A 19,384-nucleotide genomic window follows, 5' to 3' on the forward strand; every position below is an offset into this window, starting at 1 on the left:
TTGATAAGATTTGCAACCCAGAATGTGCATCTGTATTTGTTCATTATTACATAAGTACAATTAACATTAGCTGATTAACTCCAATATGTTCTTCTCTCTTCAAGTCCATCAAGTTTACTTTCTATAGGATTTTCTTACCTTCCAGGTGAAGAAACATTTATTTCATTTTTCGCAACATTTCTCCAATTACTGCGAAATTTTCATTCAGATATAGTACACTTTTATTGCTGTCTATAAAACTATTTTACATTTGCTGAGCTCTGATCTTGGAGATCTCAATTGCTTGTTTAAGAAGATCAAGTGTGATCTCGCTGTCACTGTCTCCGTTCACAAGACTGATTTTCTTGATGACATTATCCTTTGTAGCTATTATAGACAAACGAGACAAGATACTCGACTCCTCGGCCTCTCCTTCCAAATCAGCCAACAACACTGTCTTCCGATCCTCTTCTTCTGGAATTGATATTATACCAAAATTGGACGAAACCCCCGAGGCATCGAACGGCCCTTCGGAGTCCACCATGGCATCTCCGTCAACTGTGGCCCCATTCAACAGCAAAGGATAGTACAAATCCTTGTTGCTGTCGAGGTTAATGTTTGATTTACTGACCCCTACTAATCCGCGAGTGTTAGACGAACGCGATCTGATAGATACCTTGGTTCCGCTTGAGGTATCGGAAATGTATACTCTGGGAAGAGCCAATCTGGATAATGCTTGGATAGTAGACATGTGACATAAGTCGAACAAAGACGACGTAGACACTTGTTTGGAGAAAATCTTGATATGCGACAATAGCACAAACGAATACGACTTGCTATGGTTGAAATTGATGAGCTCGAATTCGTCTGGATTCAAGTCTGGGTAGTAGATGGTATATTTGCCGGTAGCAGCATCATAGACAGCAGAGCCGTAATTCTTGATAGACAATGCTGTTTTAGGAATCAAACGACTATGTAAGATGCTTTCGTGTAACGTCTGAGATAGAATCATCTCTTCATCGGTGGGGGCACCTGACCTGCCACGAGCTATTTCAACCACAGGATACACTGTGGTGAAATCATTGTTACTATGTGTAGCAGCGTTGGCACTTCTGTTGACTTCTACGACACCCAAGGTAATGGTATTGATTACTGTAGTGCTTCCACTTTTTATGACGGACGAGCCAAACACATTGGCGTTGGAATCGGTTATTTCGTTATTGGAAGCGATATCCACTGGCTTGAATTCAGTGAAATTTCGCAAGTTTGGCCTCAAGCCTACAGACAAATGTCTGTGGAGAGAGATATCGGGGGCAATCCGAGCAAGAACATCGGGAGGAAACGAAACCTGTTTCAATTCGGCCATGCTGTTACGAAAAGTGACGCTCTAATGGATCTGATGTCTGACAGTATCTCCTAGATTTACTTCCTTACTACCTGAAGGCTTGAGATGGGTTGAAATTTTCTGATGGGTAACGTGATACAACTGACGTGACAAAAGTCACACACAGTTTTGCACATGCTCAAGAGCACATGTTCAACAGCACATGCGTCTCCGCCGGAACGGTTGCCCTAACTGGGAGGGCGCCTCCGCTCGTTACGTCATCACCCTTCTGGACATGTGAAGGCAGAGCCTCGGAATGCCTCGTAACCAGGTCCAGCGGAAACTTCCGAATAGCCACGTTACCTTCAAACTGAGGTTGATTCGATTGAAAAAACTTCTGCAGCGGCCCGAAAATACGAGATATGATTCTAAAATTTTTCTCTGGGGAAGAGTCATCATGGAAAGAAGTCACCTCAGGAGAAACGGAGCTTCGTCGTTGCGACTCAAAAATGGCTAGTGGAAATTGCCGAAAGTCAGACTCAGGCCCCCAGCAAATGAATTAATACAAAAACAGCAGTGTATTACTACAATTGATGAAGTATAGGCACAGTCTGATGCAGAATTGCAATCGTAGCCCAGGCGAAAAGTCAAGAGTCAGAATGATTTCGCACTGAAAAATTCACCATCTCGCAATCCTCAGGAGATTAGATGCTGGGCTTAAGCATCTGGAGATAGCCTCACTAACTGGCAGTCCCAGCCAATAAACTCTACACAATATTTGCTGACAGCGGTGTCTACCTCGCAATTATTACCCCTGCACAGGGTCTTATCGTCGCCAGATACCAGTTGTGATTGGCTGGATAGCCATCAGACTACCTCTGATCACCAACTATGTACCGGACTTAAACCATATTGACTTCTGACGGAGATTCCAGCGCTACCACCTCCGGTGTCGCTGGCCCAACTCTGACTATTGCTTCATAGTTAAAACAGCATGCAAATACCCCTCTCAGTAAACATAGTCGATTATGGCCTAGTAAATTTTTTCCTTGTCCTGTAGCCATATATAATTTTTACTATCCCTCCATCTTGGTAGTTCCAGCTCAGATTCAACTTTTTCTTTCTTTCTCCAACTCTGGTTATACACCGAAACTATCTTTGTTTTAAGTGTAATCGTGCTCCCGTCTGTGTAAAGCTAGCACTTCCATCCCAGACCTCTTTTTTCGCTAGTCTGAATTGTCCCCATAGAGTATACCGTCCATATATCTCTATTCACTATTCAAGATTGCCTGGAGCCGTTGATTAATATTATCGTTAGACATTAGAGCGTCCATTGACCACTACTACCACATACTACATTCCCTTTAAAACATATCCAAAAGCAAAAGATTTAGAGTAAGTACTGATTTTTGAGTGAAGAGATGAAAGAAGTGAAAATGGGCCCACCAGCCAACGAGGATTGATACCACTGGCCATTGACTACAGAGAAGCATGTCCTCACTAGCAGGGTAACACCAGGCGCAGTCTGGGATGCCAGCTCTATCCAGTGTCTCCACCGTTCCTCTACTTCCTCTGTACGGTGTCTACTTTTTAGTGAAAAAAGTACTTGAATATTCACATTTTTAATTTCGCATTTGCACAGATTGCCACTTCCTTGATAAGCAGCATATTCCATGTCGTCGAAATCTTGTCTTCCAACGTCCTCTACGTCCAATTCAAAGTGTTCAGCTGTCATGTTCCCCACCGAAGATCAATGAATCATCTGTCTGCCGGTATCTAAGTCTGCGGCGGTGCGGCAGAGATGACTATTGTATTCCTGGCTATTACCATTGAGATTATTTTCATTGGGCAGATAACAGGAGAAAATTTTCCTTTCGCACTGCAACCTTGGAGCTACAGCAACCGAATGATAATTAGGAGTGCGATAAGAAATCCAATACTGCTCGGTGCTGATAGTGGCCGCTTACTATAGTCATCTAGACAGTCGATGGACGTTCTCGATTGCGACTGCCATTGAACTGGCTGAACTTCAAACTGCATTTTTTCGGACCGGACTTTTTTTGCATTTCCCAATTAGGCTGAATTTTTCACTCCGATATGGGCTCGTACATTCTCTCAGCCTAGAAACATATTCTTTCATTAAATCTTTTTACCATTTGACATACATATACTAACATCAAAATAGTTCAATGAGTTCCTACTTGCCTCAAGAGGAATTCCAAACCAATATCTACCAATACGATGAAACTCCTGAGAATACATCATGGGCTTCTGCATTACCAGTAGCCAAGGGATTGTACAACCCAGAATACGAAAAAGATGCCTGTGGTGTCGGTTTCACTTGTCATTTGAAGGGTGAAGCCTCCCATAAAATCATCTCCGACTGCAGAAACTTGTTGTGCAACATGACCCACAGAGGTGGTGAGTTGAACCCAAAAGATGGTGATGGTGCTGGTTTATTGTCTTCCATTCCTCACAAGTTCTTGAAGCGTGAATTCAAATACCACTGCAACATTGACTTGCCTCCTTTGGGCCAATATGGTACCGGTAACATCTTCTTCAAGAAGGATGATGCCGTCTTTGAGAAGTCCAAGTCCACTTTCGAGAGCATTGCGGACTCCCTTGGCTTGAAGGTCTTGGGCTGGAGAAAAGTCCCCCACGACTCGTCCATCTTGGGTCCTGCTTCTTTGTCCAGAGAACCATACATCTTGCAGCCAACCGTTGTTTTGTCTGAATTGGCTGGTCAAAACGACATTGCAGATGATGTGTTTGTTTCCAAGTACCAAAAGGATTTTGAAAAGAAGTTGTACATCTTAAGAAAGCAGTCGTCTCACTCCATTGGCTTGCACAACTGGTTCTACATTTGTTCCCTTTCCAACAAGACCATTGTATACAAAGGTCAATTGGCTCCCAACCAAGTCTACGCTTACTACCACGATTTGGTCAACGCCGACTATGAATGTCACTTTGCCCTTGTCCACTCCCGTTTCTCCACCAATACTTTCCCATCGTGGGACAGAGCTCAACCTTTGAGATTGGCTGCTCATAATGGTGAAATCAATACCTTGAGAGGTAACAAGAACTGGATGAGAGCAAAGGAAGGTGTCATGAGCTCGAAGTTGTTTGGTGAGGAAATTGACAAGTTGTTCCCTATCATCGAAGAAGGAGGTTCTGACTCCGCTGCTTTTGACAACGTCTTGGAATTGCTTACCGTCAACGGAGTGTTGTCGTTGCCAGAAGCCGTTATGTTGATGATTCCAGAAGCTTGGCAAAACGATACTCACATCGATCCCAAGAAGAAGGCTTTCTACGAATGGGCCGCTTGTTTAATGGAACCATGGGACGGACCAGCTTTGTTCACATTTGCTGACGACAGATACTGTGGTGCCAACTTGGATCGTAATGGTTTGAGACCATGTCGTTACTACGTCACCGACGATGACCGTATCATTTGTGCATCTGAAGTTGGTGTAATTGAAATTGAACCCGAAAAGATTTTGCAGAAGGGCAGATTGCAACCGGGTAGAATGTTGTTGGTTGACACCAAAGAAGGAAGAATCGTGGACGACCGTGAGTTGAAGAATAACGTCGCTTCCAGATTTGACTTCAAGTCATGGGTTCTTGGTAACATGATCTCGTTGGGCGACTTGATTGAAAAGTTACAGGCCAGAGAAATCGACTTGTCGGACAAAGTCAGCGACACTTCCTACAGCGTCCAATCAGACCCTCGTCTTGTTGCCTTTGGTTACTCTCACGAACAGGCTTCGTTAGTGTTGGCGCCAATGGCTGAAGGAAATGAAGCTCTTGGTTCCATGGGTAACGACAATGCCTTAGCTTGTATCTCTGAGCAACCAAAATTGTTATACGAATACTTCCGTCAATTGTTCGCCCAAGTCACCAACCCACCTATTGATCCCATTAGAGAAGAAATTGTCATGTCCTTGGAATGTTACGTTGGTCCTCAAGGTAACTTGTTAGAAATGAAGCCAGACCAATGTAATCGTTTGTTGTTGAAGTCGCCTGTTTTGTCGAACTCAGAACTTAACGCTATCAGAAATATTGAAACGGTTTACCCTAAATGGTCGGTTACCCAGATTGACATAACTTTTGACAAGCCTGAAGGTATTCAAGGTTACGTCAACACCATTGACAGAATCTGCCAACAGGCTTCGAAGGCTATCGCTGACAACAAGAAGATTATTATCTTGAGTGACAAGGCTACTTCTGCAACCAGAGTCCCTATCTCTGCTTTGATTGCCACTGGTGCTGTGCACCACCACTTGGTTAGACAAAAGCAGCGTTCCAAGGTGGCTCTTATTATTGAAACCGCTGAAGCTAGAGAGGTGCACCATGCTTGTTGTTTGGTTGGATACGGTATCGATGGTATCAACCCTTACTTGGCCATCGAGACTCTTATCAGAATGAGGGAAGAAAATTTGTTGAAGAACGAAGCACTCACTCCTGAAAAGATAATCCACAACTATAAGGATGCTATCGACCACGGTATCTTGAAGGTTATGTCTAAGATGGGTATCTCTACCTTGGCCTCCTACAAGGGTGCACAAATTTTCGAAGCTCTTGGTATCGACAACTCTGTCATTGACAGATGTTTCGCTGGTACTGCTTCCAGAATTAAGGGTGTCACTTTCGAGTACATCGCTCAAGACGCCTTCTCAATGCACGAAAGAGGTTTCCCAAGCAGAGACACCATCAAGCCTGTTGGTCTTCCAGAAACTGGCGAATACCATTGGAGAGATGGCGGTGATGCACACGTCAACGAACCAGCTGCTATTGCTTCTCTTCAAGACGCTGTCAAGAACAAGAATGAAAGAGCCTACGAAGCCTACTGTAAGAAGGAGCACGAAGCTATTAGAAACTGTACCTTAAGAGGATTGCTTGACTTTGATGTTGATGCCAGCACTTCCGTTCCAATTGATCAGGTCGAACCATGGACTGAAATTGTCCGTCGTTTCTTCACAGGTGCCATGTCTTACGGTTCCATTTCCATGGAAGCTCACTCAACTTTGGCTGTTGCCATGAACAGATTGGGTGGTAAGTCGAACACTGGTGAAGGTGGAGAAGACTCTGCCAGATCTATTGTTAGCGAAAATGGTGACACGATGCGTTCTGCTATCAAGCAAATTGCTTCAGGCCGTTTTGGAGTTACTTCCTATTATTTGGCTGATGCCGACGAGTTGCAAATCAAAATGGCTCAAGGTGCTAAACCCGGTGAAGGTGGGGAATTACCTGGCCACAAGGTCAGTGCCCAGATTGGTAAGACTAGACACTCTACTCCTGGTGTTGGTTTGATATCTCCACCCCCCCATCACGATATCTACTCTATTGAGGATTTAAAGCAATTGTTGTACGATTTGAAGTGTGCCAACCCAAGAGCTCGTACTTCTGTGAAGTTGGTTTCTGAAGTCGGTGTTGGTATTGTTGCTGCTGGTGTAGCAAAGGCCGGTTCCGAAAACATCTTGGTTTCTGGTGGTGATGGTGGTACGGGTGCTGCCAAGCTTACTTCTATCAAGTACGCTGGACTTCCATGGGAACTTGGTTTGGCTGAATCGCACCAGACTTTGGTCTTGAACGACTTGAGAGGCAGAGTTATCTTGCAAACTGACGGTCAAATTAAGACTGGTCGTGATATTGCCATTGCCTGTTTGCTTGGTGCCGAAGAGTGGGGGTTTGCAACAACTCCTTTGATCGCCATGGGCTGTATCATGATGAGGAAATGCCAGACCAATGCCTGCCCTGTTGGCATTGCTACTCAAGACCCAGAGCTTCGTAAAAAGTTTGAAGGTACTCCTGAGCACGTCATCAACTTCTTCTACTACTTGGCCAACGACTTGAGAAACATCATGGCAAAATTGGGTTACAGAACCATCAACGAGATGGTGGGTAGAACCGAGAGATTGAAGGTAAGAGAAGACTTCAGAAACACAAAGAACGCCAATATCGACTTGTCGCCAATCTTGACACCAGCCCATACCATTAGACCTGGTGTTGCTACCTACTGTGTCAGAAAACAAGATCACAGATTGCACGTCAGAATTGACAACAAGTTGATCGACGAATCTGAGTTGACTTTAGCCAAGGGTTTACCAGTCACCATTGACTGTGATGTCGTCAACACTGACAGAACCTTGGGTACCACTTTGTCTTACCGTGTTTCCAAGACTTTTGGTGAAAACGGTTTGCCTCATGATACTATTCATGTCAATGCTAAGGGTTCTGCCGGTCAATCATTCGGTGCCTTCTTGGCTGCTGGTATCACTTTGGAGTTAGAAGGTGACGCCAACGATTACATTGGTAAGGGTTTGTCTGGTGGTAGAATCATTGTCTACCCTCCAAAGGAATCCAAGTTCAAAGCGGAAGACCAGATTATTGCAGGTAACACCGCCTTCTTTGGTGCCACTTCCGGTTCTGCGTTCATCAGAGGTGTAGCTGCTGAAAGATTTGCTGTTAGAAACTCTGGTGCTACCATTGTGACTGAAGGCACTGGTGACCATGGTTGTGAGTACATGTCCGGTGGTAGAGTTGTCGTTTTGGGTGGTACTGGAAGAAACTTTGCTGCAGGTATGTGCGGTGGTATTGCTTATGTTTTAGACATGGCTCAAGACTTCAATAAGAGAGTTAACACTCATACCGTGGAATTATCTCAAGTCACTGAACCATCTGAAATTGCTTTCTTAAGAGGTTTGATCGAAGACCACCGTCACTACACCAATTCAGAGGTAGCTGATCGTATCTTGAACGACTTCAACAGAATCTTGCCACGTTTTGTTAAGGTTTTGCCTTTCGACTACAAGAAGGTTCTTGAGAAGGAAAAGCAAAAGGCCGAGGAAGCTAAGAAGAACGAGTTAAATACATTCTTTAAGCTGATCAAGGAAGACCCAGAAGCCGATGTCACGAACGGTGAGGCTGCCAAGATCAAGAAGGGGCATGTTCATATCACCTCCAAGGCTAAAGATGGCCACAAGGAACCAAAGGTGTTGGATGTTGAAGACACTATCTTGGACACCGAAGTTGAAAAGAAGGCTCCAGTTAAGTTGGACAAGCTTAAAGGCTTCATGAAGTACAAGCGTCGTAACGAAAAGTATAGAGACGCGAAGGCCAGAGCCAAGGACTGGAACGAAATGACTTCCAGATTGTCCAAGGATGAGTTAAAACATGAGACAGCTAGATGTATGGACTGTGGTGTTCCCTTCTGTACTTCGGACACTGGATGTCCTATTTCCAATGTCATCCCGAAGTGGAATGAGTTGGTCTTTCAGGACAGATGGTACGATGCTTTGCAGAGATTGTTGATGACCAACAATTTCCCTGAATTCACTGGTAGAATTTGTCCTGCTCCTTGTAACGGTGCTTGTGTTTTAGGTATCATCGAAGACCCAGTCAACATTAAGTCTGTTGAGTGTGCCATTATCGATCACGGTTTCGAACAGGGCTGGATCAAGCCTCAACCACCTACTCACAGGACAGGCAAGACGGTAGCTGTCATTGGTTCTGGTCCCTCTGGTTTGGCTGCTGCAGACCAATTGAACAAGGCTGGCCACAAGGTCACTGTCTACGAAAGAAGTGACAGACCGGGCGGTTTGTTGATGTACGGTATTCCTAATATGAAGTTAGACAAAAAGATTGTTAAGAGAAGGACAGACTTACTCGCTGCTGAAGGTATTGAGTTTGTTTGCAACACCACCGTTGGTGAAGACATCACTGTCGAAGAGTTGAAAGCCTCTAATGACGCTGTTGTTTTCGCTGTGGGCTCCACAATTCCAAGAGACTTGAAGATTCCAGGTCGTGAATTGAACAATATCAATTTTGCCATGCAATTGTTGCACTCTAACACAAAGGCTTTATTGGACGATCAGTTGGAAGACATCAGAAAGAACTTGGAAGGTAAGCATGTTGTTGTCATTGGTGGTGGTGATACTGGTAACGATTGTTTGGGTACTTCCACCAGACACGGTGCCAAGTCTGTGACCAACTTTGAATTGTTGCCACACCCACCTGCCACCAGACCAAAGGACAATCCTTGGCCACAATGGCCAAGAATCTTCAGAGTCGACTACGGTCACACTGAAGTTGCCGCTCACTACGGCAAGGACCCAAGAGAATATTCGATCTTGTCAAAGGAATTCGTTGACGATGGCGAAGGTAATGTCAAGGGTATCAAGACCGTGAGAGTTGAATGGAAGAGAACCGACTCTGGAGCTTGGCAGATGGCAGAAGTTCCAGGCAGTGAAGAGTTCTTCCCTGCTGATGTTGTTCTCTTGTCGATGGGTTTTGTTGGTCCAGATGCAGACAACTTGGAAGTTTCCAAGACCAAGAGAGGAACGATCACCACTGTTGACCCTAACGTGTACAGAGTCAGCGAGGACGACAACCTCTTTGCCGCCGGTGACTGTAGAAGAGGTCAATCTTTGGTTGTCTGGGGTATTCAAGAAGGTAGACAATGTGCTAGAGAAGTCGACAACTTCTTAATGGGCGCCACCAGATTGCCAGGTAACGGTTCAATTGAGCAGAGAAACTACAAATTGTTAGAGGAGTTAGCTGAAAAGGTTTAAAGTTTATAAATCAATGTAAGTATGAAACTGGACACTTCATACTGACTTGATTATAAGGACTTTATATGTGTATAGGACATATGCGATTTATAAATGTACAAATAATATGAACATCAGTTGTAGACACTGATATCTTCGGTTGGGTGCAAGTTATGCTCATACTTGCATCTACAAAACCGCCAAATAAATAACAGATATTGCGATAGTACGGTACTACTGGTGTTCATGATCATGATATGGATGTCAATGAACTGTGGATATCCACGTACTAACAGGTCTTTTAGAACAGAAGTACTGATTCTTCCAATACTTAGTGACTGCGAAGCCTTTTGCTTGTGATTCTATTTTGCTACATTACTCTTCGTAAACGCTTCATAAATTATATATGTACGACTAACGGTATCCTCTGTAAGTGTTTTTGTCGTCCTCGAACGAGCGGTCGTCGGTGACATACGAATTTGTGCTGACTGGAGCGTAACCCTGGTTGGGCACATAGGCCAGTGGTGGTTGTTGGTATTGTTGAGCCATGGGAGGCTGAGGCATTGCGTATTGCGGAGCCGGTCTAGGAGGATACATATTTGGATTATACTGGGGCTCCTGTTTAGCCACAACATAGGTTGGTTGAGATTTTGTTCTTCTGCAGCAGCAACAGCACAAGGCTTCGACACAGCTGACTCCCATACATAAGCATTGGATCAAGGTGGAAATCACCCAGAGGGCGAATATACCCCCGAGGACGATCAACACAATGGCGACGATCTTACAGGTTCTGTTGTCCATACATGTGTCCCAGGATCTGAACGATTTGGCAGTGGACTCCAAATCTCTTCTGGCGAAGTCGACAAACATTCTATGCAAATCTGAATCAAGGAAGTTTTAAAAGTGACAGTAGTTAAGAAAGCAATATTCAAGCAAACTTAATGTGGTTCAAAGTAGCAGCACTAGGCAAGTGGTAAGATGCAATGAAAGATACAAATGAAAAAGTAGCAATAGTTGGTAAATTTGAAAGTCAGAGCTGAAATCTAATCGGTGTTGGATCTATATTTATATAAATACTCTCATTCTGATTTAAAACCTACAATTCGCGGCTGAGTTACTTTTTTTCTGCATGCTTATTTTACGCGTACTCCAGATAAATTTAGTCCTATAAATAGGCACTGCGTAATTGATTGCGATGAGATGCAGTGAGATGCGAAGAGATGATGTAGACGTCGTGCCAGCAATGGCCAATTTCCAACTTGACTACTTGGCCAAATATTAAGAAACTGTTCGTGTGAGATTTTTGAAAATCAAAACGAACCTCTATCGTATACCGAAGAGCCACTCTCCAAATGCTAGTATTGCCAGGGATTCTCTTGAGCTGCAAGTGAAACAGTTCAACAAGCTATTAAAAGAACATTCTATAAAAAGATCAAAAGTGATCTGATGCTCATGCCACACGTCGTCATATAACTATTTGGATCGCTAGTATGACCAGGACATTCGATATGCCATCATTTTTCACCTTTACCCGAGTCCAAAATGCCATGCACGCAGCACTGCCTTTTTTCAGAACCCATAGTGAATTTTTACTACGGTGACACACTAAGCCAAGTGTGTCTACTGAGCCCCTACTTCATCATGTAACCAATTACCTCTCTGTTAACGTCCTCATCGTGCCTTGCATACGGCAGCTACATCCAGTATGGTCTACAGTTGCCAATTGCTATTTGGTCGGCATTTCGTTACACTTCATGGCTGGGCAAGCCTACCGAGGATAGCCTCAATGAAAAGTGGTTGCCATTCTTACGAGAACTGACTACTTGCAAGTAATTTACCTGGATCAATACAGAAGACTGGTTGATAATGTGTATACCTTTAGAACTGACAGAATTTTTTTACGAGATGGCATATTACAATTAAAGACTAACCTAATTGCTACTTAATAAATACCTCCCGTGATCTATATTGAACAATGGGTTTATTATGAATTTTTTCTTCCAACGAAATGGCATGTACTACGACTAAAGTCAACCCTATCTACTACAGAGCATAATCTTCCTATAATCTCTACCAAAGGGGAGAGGAAATCCTAAGATAAGCCTCCGGAGGATATTCACGAAATCACGTGATTTCTGTCCCGTGAATTTGTCCCTTTTTTTTTTTTGAATACACCATATATTAAACCTATGTAAACCATACGAGAAATATATAGGGGCCTATTGGGCCTTGAGTGAAATACTTCATAGTGAACAATTGAAGAAAAGAGTATTCAAGGGAGAAAATGCAATTAAGCACGAAAAACTGATAATTTTGCAATCAATTTGACAGTGTGAGACTCCTGAACAAAGTCAGTATACTCACTAAAAACCCATATGAAGGAGAAAATTAGAGAATAAAGACATAAATTAACGAAGCGTACAATTGACGAGTATCCATTCTTCTAGTGCCGGCGTGTCCATCTGCTGGCGCAGAGCCAGAGAGGTACGTCGTCGGAAGCGTAGAGAAAGAACCCCATCAATATACTCGTTGATCTTGTACGCAGAAGATCGATCAATCAGAGGATTGGCAATCACAAAGGAGAAGGAGCGAAGGGGAAGCGAGTAAGAGTTCCAAATATGAAGTGTGACAGGACATTCAAAGATCACATGAACCATGGAATCAGGAACCTGTCCACATAGGAAACAGTTCCCGGGATTAGGTTGAGAGATAAAATGGGGGTAGTGAAGCCGACCAAGAATGAAGAGATGATAGGGTTGTAAAGCACCAGGGCACCCTTTCTGAAATGAGGCAAGTTTGGACCAAAAGGTGGACCAGTCTCGGTAAGAGGGGGAACGAAAATTGGAAAGTCGTGATGGCCATGATGGTATAACCGGGGTCTTATCAACTAGTTTCTTGGAAATACTGTGGAATGAAGTGGCTGGGTCAAGAGGACGTGATTTGGGGCCCTTCTCCCACATGAAGGAGATAGTGTCCTGAGACCGGCGAGGAAGATAAAGCTGAGAAAGTTCAGCAGGAGAAATATAAATGGCCAGGTGGTAACTCGAGAAATGAACGGTAGAGAAGAGACGGAACCACGCCTGCAACCAAGACCGTGCTGGAGCTGGAAGACGGCGAAGAGTGTCCCGATAAAGATCGACCACAAGGTTTTCCATACCGTAGATAAAATTGTACCAGGGATAATGGAAGTGACGAAGGGGTCTGCCGGGAGAAGGAGTACAGTAAAGATCAATCGTACCTCTGAGGGTGCGGTCAAGCGTTTTTTGTAATGCGATCTTAATGGCATTGAACTCAAAATTGTCACTAGTGTGGAGAAGTTTAAAAATTTGTTCCGCCCGTTTTCCTTCAAGTTGATTATGAATGTTAATCATTCCGAATCCACCCAGGGAGAGGGGTTTGCAAAGAATCGAGGGTGGTAAATTGAATCGAAATTTGTTACAGATGGTATCTTCAAGCGAGGAAATAAGTTGATAAGGAAGTGGAGAGTGAATGTCCTTGAAATAGAGGGTGGAGAAGATAAAGCTGCCATAGAGTTGAACAGCCTGGGCAATAGGAATGTCATCGACTGGAGTGGAGCGAATTTTGGCTTGTAAGAATCCGATATGTTTGCCCCATGGGGAGGATAAGCTGTTGTCGTAGTCTGATAGGGCAAAAGGAATTCCTAGATATTTAAACTTATCAGGATCAAAAGGTTGTACCGGATAAGGAAGATGTCTTAAATAGTCAGGAGGAGATTGATTGGTGAGAGAGTAGACAATGGTTTTATTGGGATTTACCCGTAGGGAGGAGGCACGTTCAAATTCTCCTAAAAGCATGAGAAGTGAAAATTGGTCGAAGAAGGTATGAGTGTAGATAATCACATCATCCGCATATGCTGCGTATGTGAAATGACGTTCCGCACAAAGGTTGTGATCAAGAATAAAGTGAGTTAATGAAAAATGTACTCGAACTAGAAAAGTTTCAAGAACAAGGTTGAAAAGAAATGGGGAAACAGGGTTGCCTTGTCGGGTTCCCATGGTTAAAGGGAACGACCGACTTTTGAAGCCGTTGATAAAGAGCTGACCGTATTGTTGGGTGGTAACGGCCATAAGAAATTTTATGATGCGAGGCCCAAAATTGGCCTGTTTAAGGGTTTTGAGAATAAAGGGATGGTGAATACTATCGAAAGCCTTGTGAAAATCGATCGAAACCAAAGAGGTATATTCGTCATAAGAACGGGTGTCATTGTGTTTCCGGATATGATCAGTAATGGCACGGAGATTGAATATGTTTTCATTAATATCGCGAGTTGGAATAAATCCAGCTTGATCGCGTCCAATCAAGGTGTCAGAGACCTTATTGAGGCAACGATTAATATGAAGGGAAAGAAGACGCAATCCTGTTGATATTAAGGAAATTGGTCTTTTATTTTCGATAGCGTCAGACCGTTTCTTTTTATGAAGAAGAATGATGTTAACGTATTTCATGGAGTTTGGTAATTTTCCGCCTGACATGAGGTGGTTACCGACTTCGGTTAGAGGTTTGCCAACTATTGGCCAAAGATCTCGAAGTACCTGGAAGTTAATGCCATCGTCTCCTGGTGCTGATTTGAAATTAACCAGTTTGAGGGTAGATTCAAGTTGTTTGACATCAAAAGGAGTTTCAAGGTCATTCTTTTGGGTTGTGGTGAGCCGAAAGGGAAGATCAAGAAGGAAGAAATCTTGTTCGGATAGATCAATATTTTTAGGAGGTCGGTTGAGTTTAGCGAAGAAATTGTATGCCAAATTTAGGATAGTGGGAGTGGTGGTGGCGGTCTCACGTTGTGCATTGGTAAGACATGTGATTATAGAGTCGGTGACCGGCTTCATGAATCGTTTTGATGGATCTGGTTTAGGTTTTGCGGATCGGGGAAAAGCATGTACAAGATATCGATGAAGGATATGAACCCTTTCATCAATTTCTTTTAATAACATGTCCCATTCAATGGAAGGGTTACATAATGGAAGATGACGTATCAGTAAGATAGACTCAAGTACGAAAGGATCGGAAAGAATGTAAGCAGGAAAATTCTTACGGGATGTTCCGAAAACGATTTGAGGGTGAGTAGAAAGAAGAAGCGTAAGACTGACTGAATCATGAGTTGAGTTGTTGATGATGGTTTGGATGTCACATGATAAAAGATTTGGTAGTAAGTGTGAGTTAATATGGATGCGATCTAAACGCCTTGGGGATAGTCCATTCCTGACATTATTTGTGAAACGTATTTCATTTGGATGTAAATGTCTGAAGCAATCAAGTAAGCTGAAAACACTAGAGAATTCAGTGAACGCAACACGAATTTGTACCTCTCTAAGCCAGGATGAGTGGGGTTTGAAAGCGTCCAAATCAGGGTTAAGAACATGGTTGAAATCTCCCCCGACAAGGAGCTGGGTGAAATTATGATGAGAACGTATATAATTCTTGATTTTTGTGATCATTTGGGTTTGAGGGCCAGCTTGGCCAGGTTCAAGATACATATTTATAAGTGTATAGGGTGAGGAGTGTCCTTCAATCATGAAGTCGACATCACATGTTCTACTATCAGTATCTGAGCCAATGGAAATGGAATTGTTGCTAAGAATAGTAATTTTCTTGTTGAGAATCGATTTTTGAATAACAATTGCACTTAAGCAGCCGTAGTATGGAATTATCAATTGAAGACCCCTTCCAGAGAGGTGGAAGCGGAAATGAGTGAGAGCTTCTTCTGATGCGAGACGTAGTTCTTGAATAAGTAAAATGTCAAGGAATTTAATACGATTGAAAATATGAAAAATACGGTCGCAAGCGTATTGAAAATGACCCTTATGTTCAATGTTTTGGGTGCAAATTTTTAAAGTATTTGCACTATGGGCAATTGTTTGATTTTTCTTTTTTGTCATTATATTTTTTTTTTGATTTATGATTTTTTGAATAAAGGTTTTCTTTGTTTTTTGATTGAATAGTGATTTTCAGATAATAGTAAAGAAGGAATTGAAAATAAATTAGTGATAAAAATGAAAATGAAAACTGGAATTGAAGTACACTCTAAGGTGTGTAGGGAGGTTCCAGGTGACCTCCCTATCCGCTGCCAACAATGAATAATCATTGTGGCAGACGGTTTGGCTCATTGTCAGACAATGAGTCAAAAAGGGAGGAGGAAGGAAGCATAGCTTGTGAGTCCACTTCAGTTGAACTCATATAGCTAGTGGATTCCCTTCCTGTGTTCGTATGCTTGGAAGCATGTGCATCCTGTGACAAAGAACGAGTTGTAGTAGAGCTAGCTCGCTTTCTAGTGTTAGGAGAAGGCGGAGGTGGGTCTCGGTTAGGAGATTCATCTCGCTGTCTGGAAATAGAACTCGTTGGGGAAGGAGGTCTGGACAGAGCATGTCGATTGTGTGATTGTTTTCTAGTGGTCCTGTTGGCTTCTGAAGCAGGGAGAAAACCGTCCTCGTCAACCGTCACTGGATTGGTGTGTTTGAGGATGGATTTCGGCTGCTTTGTAACCGTAATGTTACTTGAACGTGAAGGGCCTGAGGAGCCTGGAGTGCCTGAGGTGGAGTTGACAGTGATGGAAGGATTTCTGATGAATTTCTGGGCTTCTTCACGTGTCACTTGATAATGAATTGGAGTCGTTGGGACCTTACATCTTGAAGTTGCATGTTGTCTCAGTCCGCAGAGACGGCATTGTTGGGCAACAGTACATTTTCTTCGGGTATGGTCAAGGGAGTGGCAGTAAGTACAATGAATGCAATCACTTTGAATTTGAAAAGACATATCCTCAAGAACTGGTTTCCTGATAGTGGAAGGAGGAGCTATCAGTCCTTCAAGTTCAATTAGGTAATGATAAATAACATTACCATATATTTGTGTATTATGACGTTTCACTTGTTTGTTTGTGGGTGCATCTGAGGCAATGCGTTTTCCAACACCCTTAAGAAAGTAGTCCATATACGAGTTTGCACCTCTACTGTATAGCTTAGGGAGTTTAAAACTGCCTAAGATATATTTTTTCGAGGTAGGGGGTCTGAAAGTTAGCTTGAAAGGTTGTTTAGTGATGGGATGCTGAAATTCAAGGTCCTCTACGAGGTTGATTAATTCTCGTTTCAATTTTGTTCCAGCTGATTCATCGAGAGTACACAATGGAATTGGAAAACGGATGAGACCATTGTCAGAAATTTCGAAGGAATAGCAATAACAAAGAAGATCAAGATGATGGTCGAGAGTTGCAAGATGGTCCCGATCATCTTTATTGAGTTGGGCGATTTCTTCAGGGGAATTGTCGATCATGTAGTCTTCTTGCGAGACTTGCATCTGGGCTTCAAGATCTTCATGTTGGTCAGCAAAGAGGGAGACTTCGTCACACACTTTGCTTTGGATGTTTTCGGCAAAAGCTTCACTGTGTTGAGGAGAGTAATCAGGAATACGACATGAAATCGTGTCTCCGACGGTTTGTTCCATGCGGAGAGAGTGAAATTGGAGTTTAAGAAATTCGGGAAACTGTTCGAGTCTTTGGAATTCAAGAGCAAAAGATTTTTTGGAGATGGGTTGCGATGAAGTCCTCTTAGAGAACTGAGCAGCCATTTGGGCATAGGTGGGAGTAGAAGAAGAATTTTCTTCATCGGAGAGATTTTGCAGCCATTCTTGCTGCGATGATTCTGCGTTCTGCAGGCCATAAACCTGTTTATCTGCGACAGAGTCAAGGGTGGGGTCGATGTCGGTGTCGTCGGATTCCGCATCACGCGCGACATTTTCACTCGACGAAAAATTTTCATTGTCAAAAGCTTCAATAAGGGATTTTGTCATAATAGGTGTGCTTCCTGCGTCGCCAGCAGCGCGATTGGAGAGTTCACGAGTCGACAAACGACTCTGCTCACCTCGCGGATTGCTGGGGGACTTACGGGGACCCAAACCAAGCGGTGGATCGGCCTTTTTTTTTTTTTGACGAAATGGCATGTATTACGACTAAAGTCTAACCTATCTACTACAAAGTATATAAATCATCCTCTAATCCATACCGAATGGTGGAGGAAATCCTAGGATAAAAACCTCCGAGTGAAATCACCTAAAAACTAGGTGATATCCTTAGAAAACTGTAGAAAACTGGACAACGGTATATGCTACCGGACTTGTAAAATGTTTAAATAAGACGTCTAGACTGCAAAATCGATACCCAAGTAGAAAGTGTTGACAGAGAGAAGGATTCCCTGTCTTCACTGTTCCGCCGTCGAACTTGAAATAAGTAGACAGTAAGGAAGTATCGATTTAGAGAAAGGAAAGCAGCCACGGGAAGTTCAAACTTACCAATGATGTTGTTTAAATCTAGGTTCATACCTTCAGGCCCTAACAAATTCCAAAACGTGCGGCTAGCCTCACAGTCTTGGTAGGTATGGTGAAAGTATTTCCGTCTTTCAATTGAGTTGAGGCACATTACACAATCTTCAAGAGCCTCCGGATTGCCCTGGCGTTCGCGGTGACCAAGGTGGACCCTGTGTAATTCCTCTGTCCCTTTGGGATGAAGAAGTTGTACTTTATAAAGAGCCTTCCAAAACTTGGGGTAATTGTCCTGTAGCAGGGGAAACTTTTGAAGTAACGTACTGGAGCTACACACCGGTGCTTGTTGCTCATATTTGGCTGATCTACGAGTAAATGTCATGCGATCAACACGGCTGGTGATGGGTTTATCCCAGTCCAGCTGAAGTGGCGGATTACGCACCATCTCTTGTTTCTCGTTAAGCGTGAAAGGCTTTTTAAAATATGAATTAATCCAAAACCTCCTACCCCTTTCATCCGGGATATGGTAGCGGTTTTTCGGCTTAATGATGGTAAACCATGCTTCGAGCCATGCTATTTCGGCTCTGGTGAATTGAGTGTAGGTCTTGTACGCTGACATTGCATGATCTTTGTTTTGGACCGCGTAGTTCACAAGGAAAAGGTACCACGGTACGATGTCCCATTTCAGGGGATCAAGTTGATTGCGTGTCGGAGGGTAAATTGTATCAATGAAGGATTGAAGTTTGTCACGGAGAACTATGAGATTCCAATCCACCAGATTCGTCAACGTTTCGTAGATAACTTTTGCCCGTCTTCCTAAGAGCTGTTGCTTGACATTGAGTAGTCCGAAGCCCCCTTTCTTTTTCAAGCTACTAAGGTTTCTGTCGCTAATGCGAGGGAGATGTCCCTTTACCATCTTTTTGATGTGCTTGATATTGTCATTTGCCATGGGATCATGTAGGTCTCGGAAGTAAATTTTCGAGAAGATGTAAGTATTGAACCCCGTGCATCTGAGATGAATTGGCAATTCTTGTATGGTGTGGAAATGTAGCTGTGTGGAAAGAGAGGAGATATACGAATCCCATCGGAAGCCGTTAAGCGGAACTCCGAGGTATTTGTAGTCAGTGGTGCTAATGTCAAGGACTTCAAAGCCAAGGATCTTGGTAACATCTTCGGGAGGTGACTGGCCCCAGTGGCAGGTCCGGGACTTGGCGATACTGACCAACGAGTTGGATGCTTGTTCAAATAGAGTAAGTTCTTCTTT

At 43.3% G+C, this 19,384-nt stretch overlaps 3 protein-coding genes across 3 annotated transcripts; 1 reads left to right on the forward strand and 2 right to left on the reverse strand. All coding sequences in view use genetic code 12, as the record gives it.

Moving 5' to 3' along the window:
- Positions 1–205: 205 nt before the first annotated feature.
- PICST_70277 (ribosomal RNA processing) lies at positions 206–1,348 on the reverse strand. Its single transcript, XM_001383211.1, has one exon. It carries the CDS (start codon positions 1,343–1,345, stop codon positions 245–247), a length of 1,101 nt encoding a protein of 366 aa, XP_001383248.2. The 5' UTR covers positions 1,346–1,348; the 3' UTR covers positions 206–244.
- Positions 1,349–2,448: 1,100 nt separating this feature from the next.
- On the forward strand, positions 2,449–9,873 carry GLT1 (glutamate synthase; the record flags this gene model as incomplete). Its single annotated transcript, XM_001382690.1, has 2 exons — positions 2,449–2,698; positions 3,489–9,873. The coding sequence occupies exon 2, from the start codon at positions 3,493–3,495 to the stop codon at positions 9,871–9,873; it is 6,381 nt and encodes a 2,126-aa protein (XP_001382727.2). The 5' UTR covers positions 2,449–2,698; positions 3,489–3,492.
- Positions 9,874–10,207: 334 nt separating this feature from the next.
- Positions 10,208–10,837, reverse strand: PICST_67152 (predicted protein). The gene has a single exon (XM_001383212.1). The coding sequence runs from the start codon at positions 10,720–10,722 to the stop codon at positions 10,267–10,269; it is 456 nt and encodes a 151-aa protein (XP_001383249.2). The 5' UTR covers positions 10,723–10,837; the 3' UTR covers positions 10,208–10,266.
- Positions 10,838–19,384: the final 8,547 nt, after the last annotated feature.

Source organism: Scheffersomyces stipitis, chromosome 2 (genome assembly GCF_000209165.1).
Source record: "Scheffersomyces stipitis CBS 6054 chromosome 2, complete sequence".
Classification (NCBI taxonomy): Eukaryota; Fungi; Ascomycota; class Pichiomycetes; order Serinales; family Debaryomycetaceae; genus Scheffersomyces; species Scheffersomyces stipitis.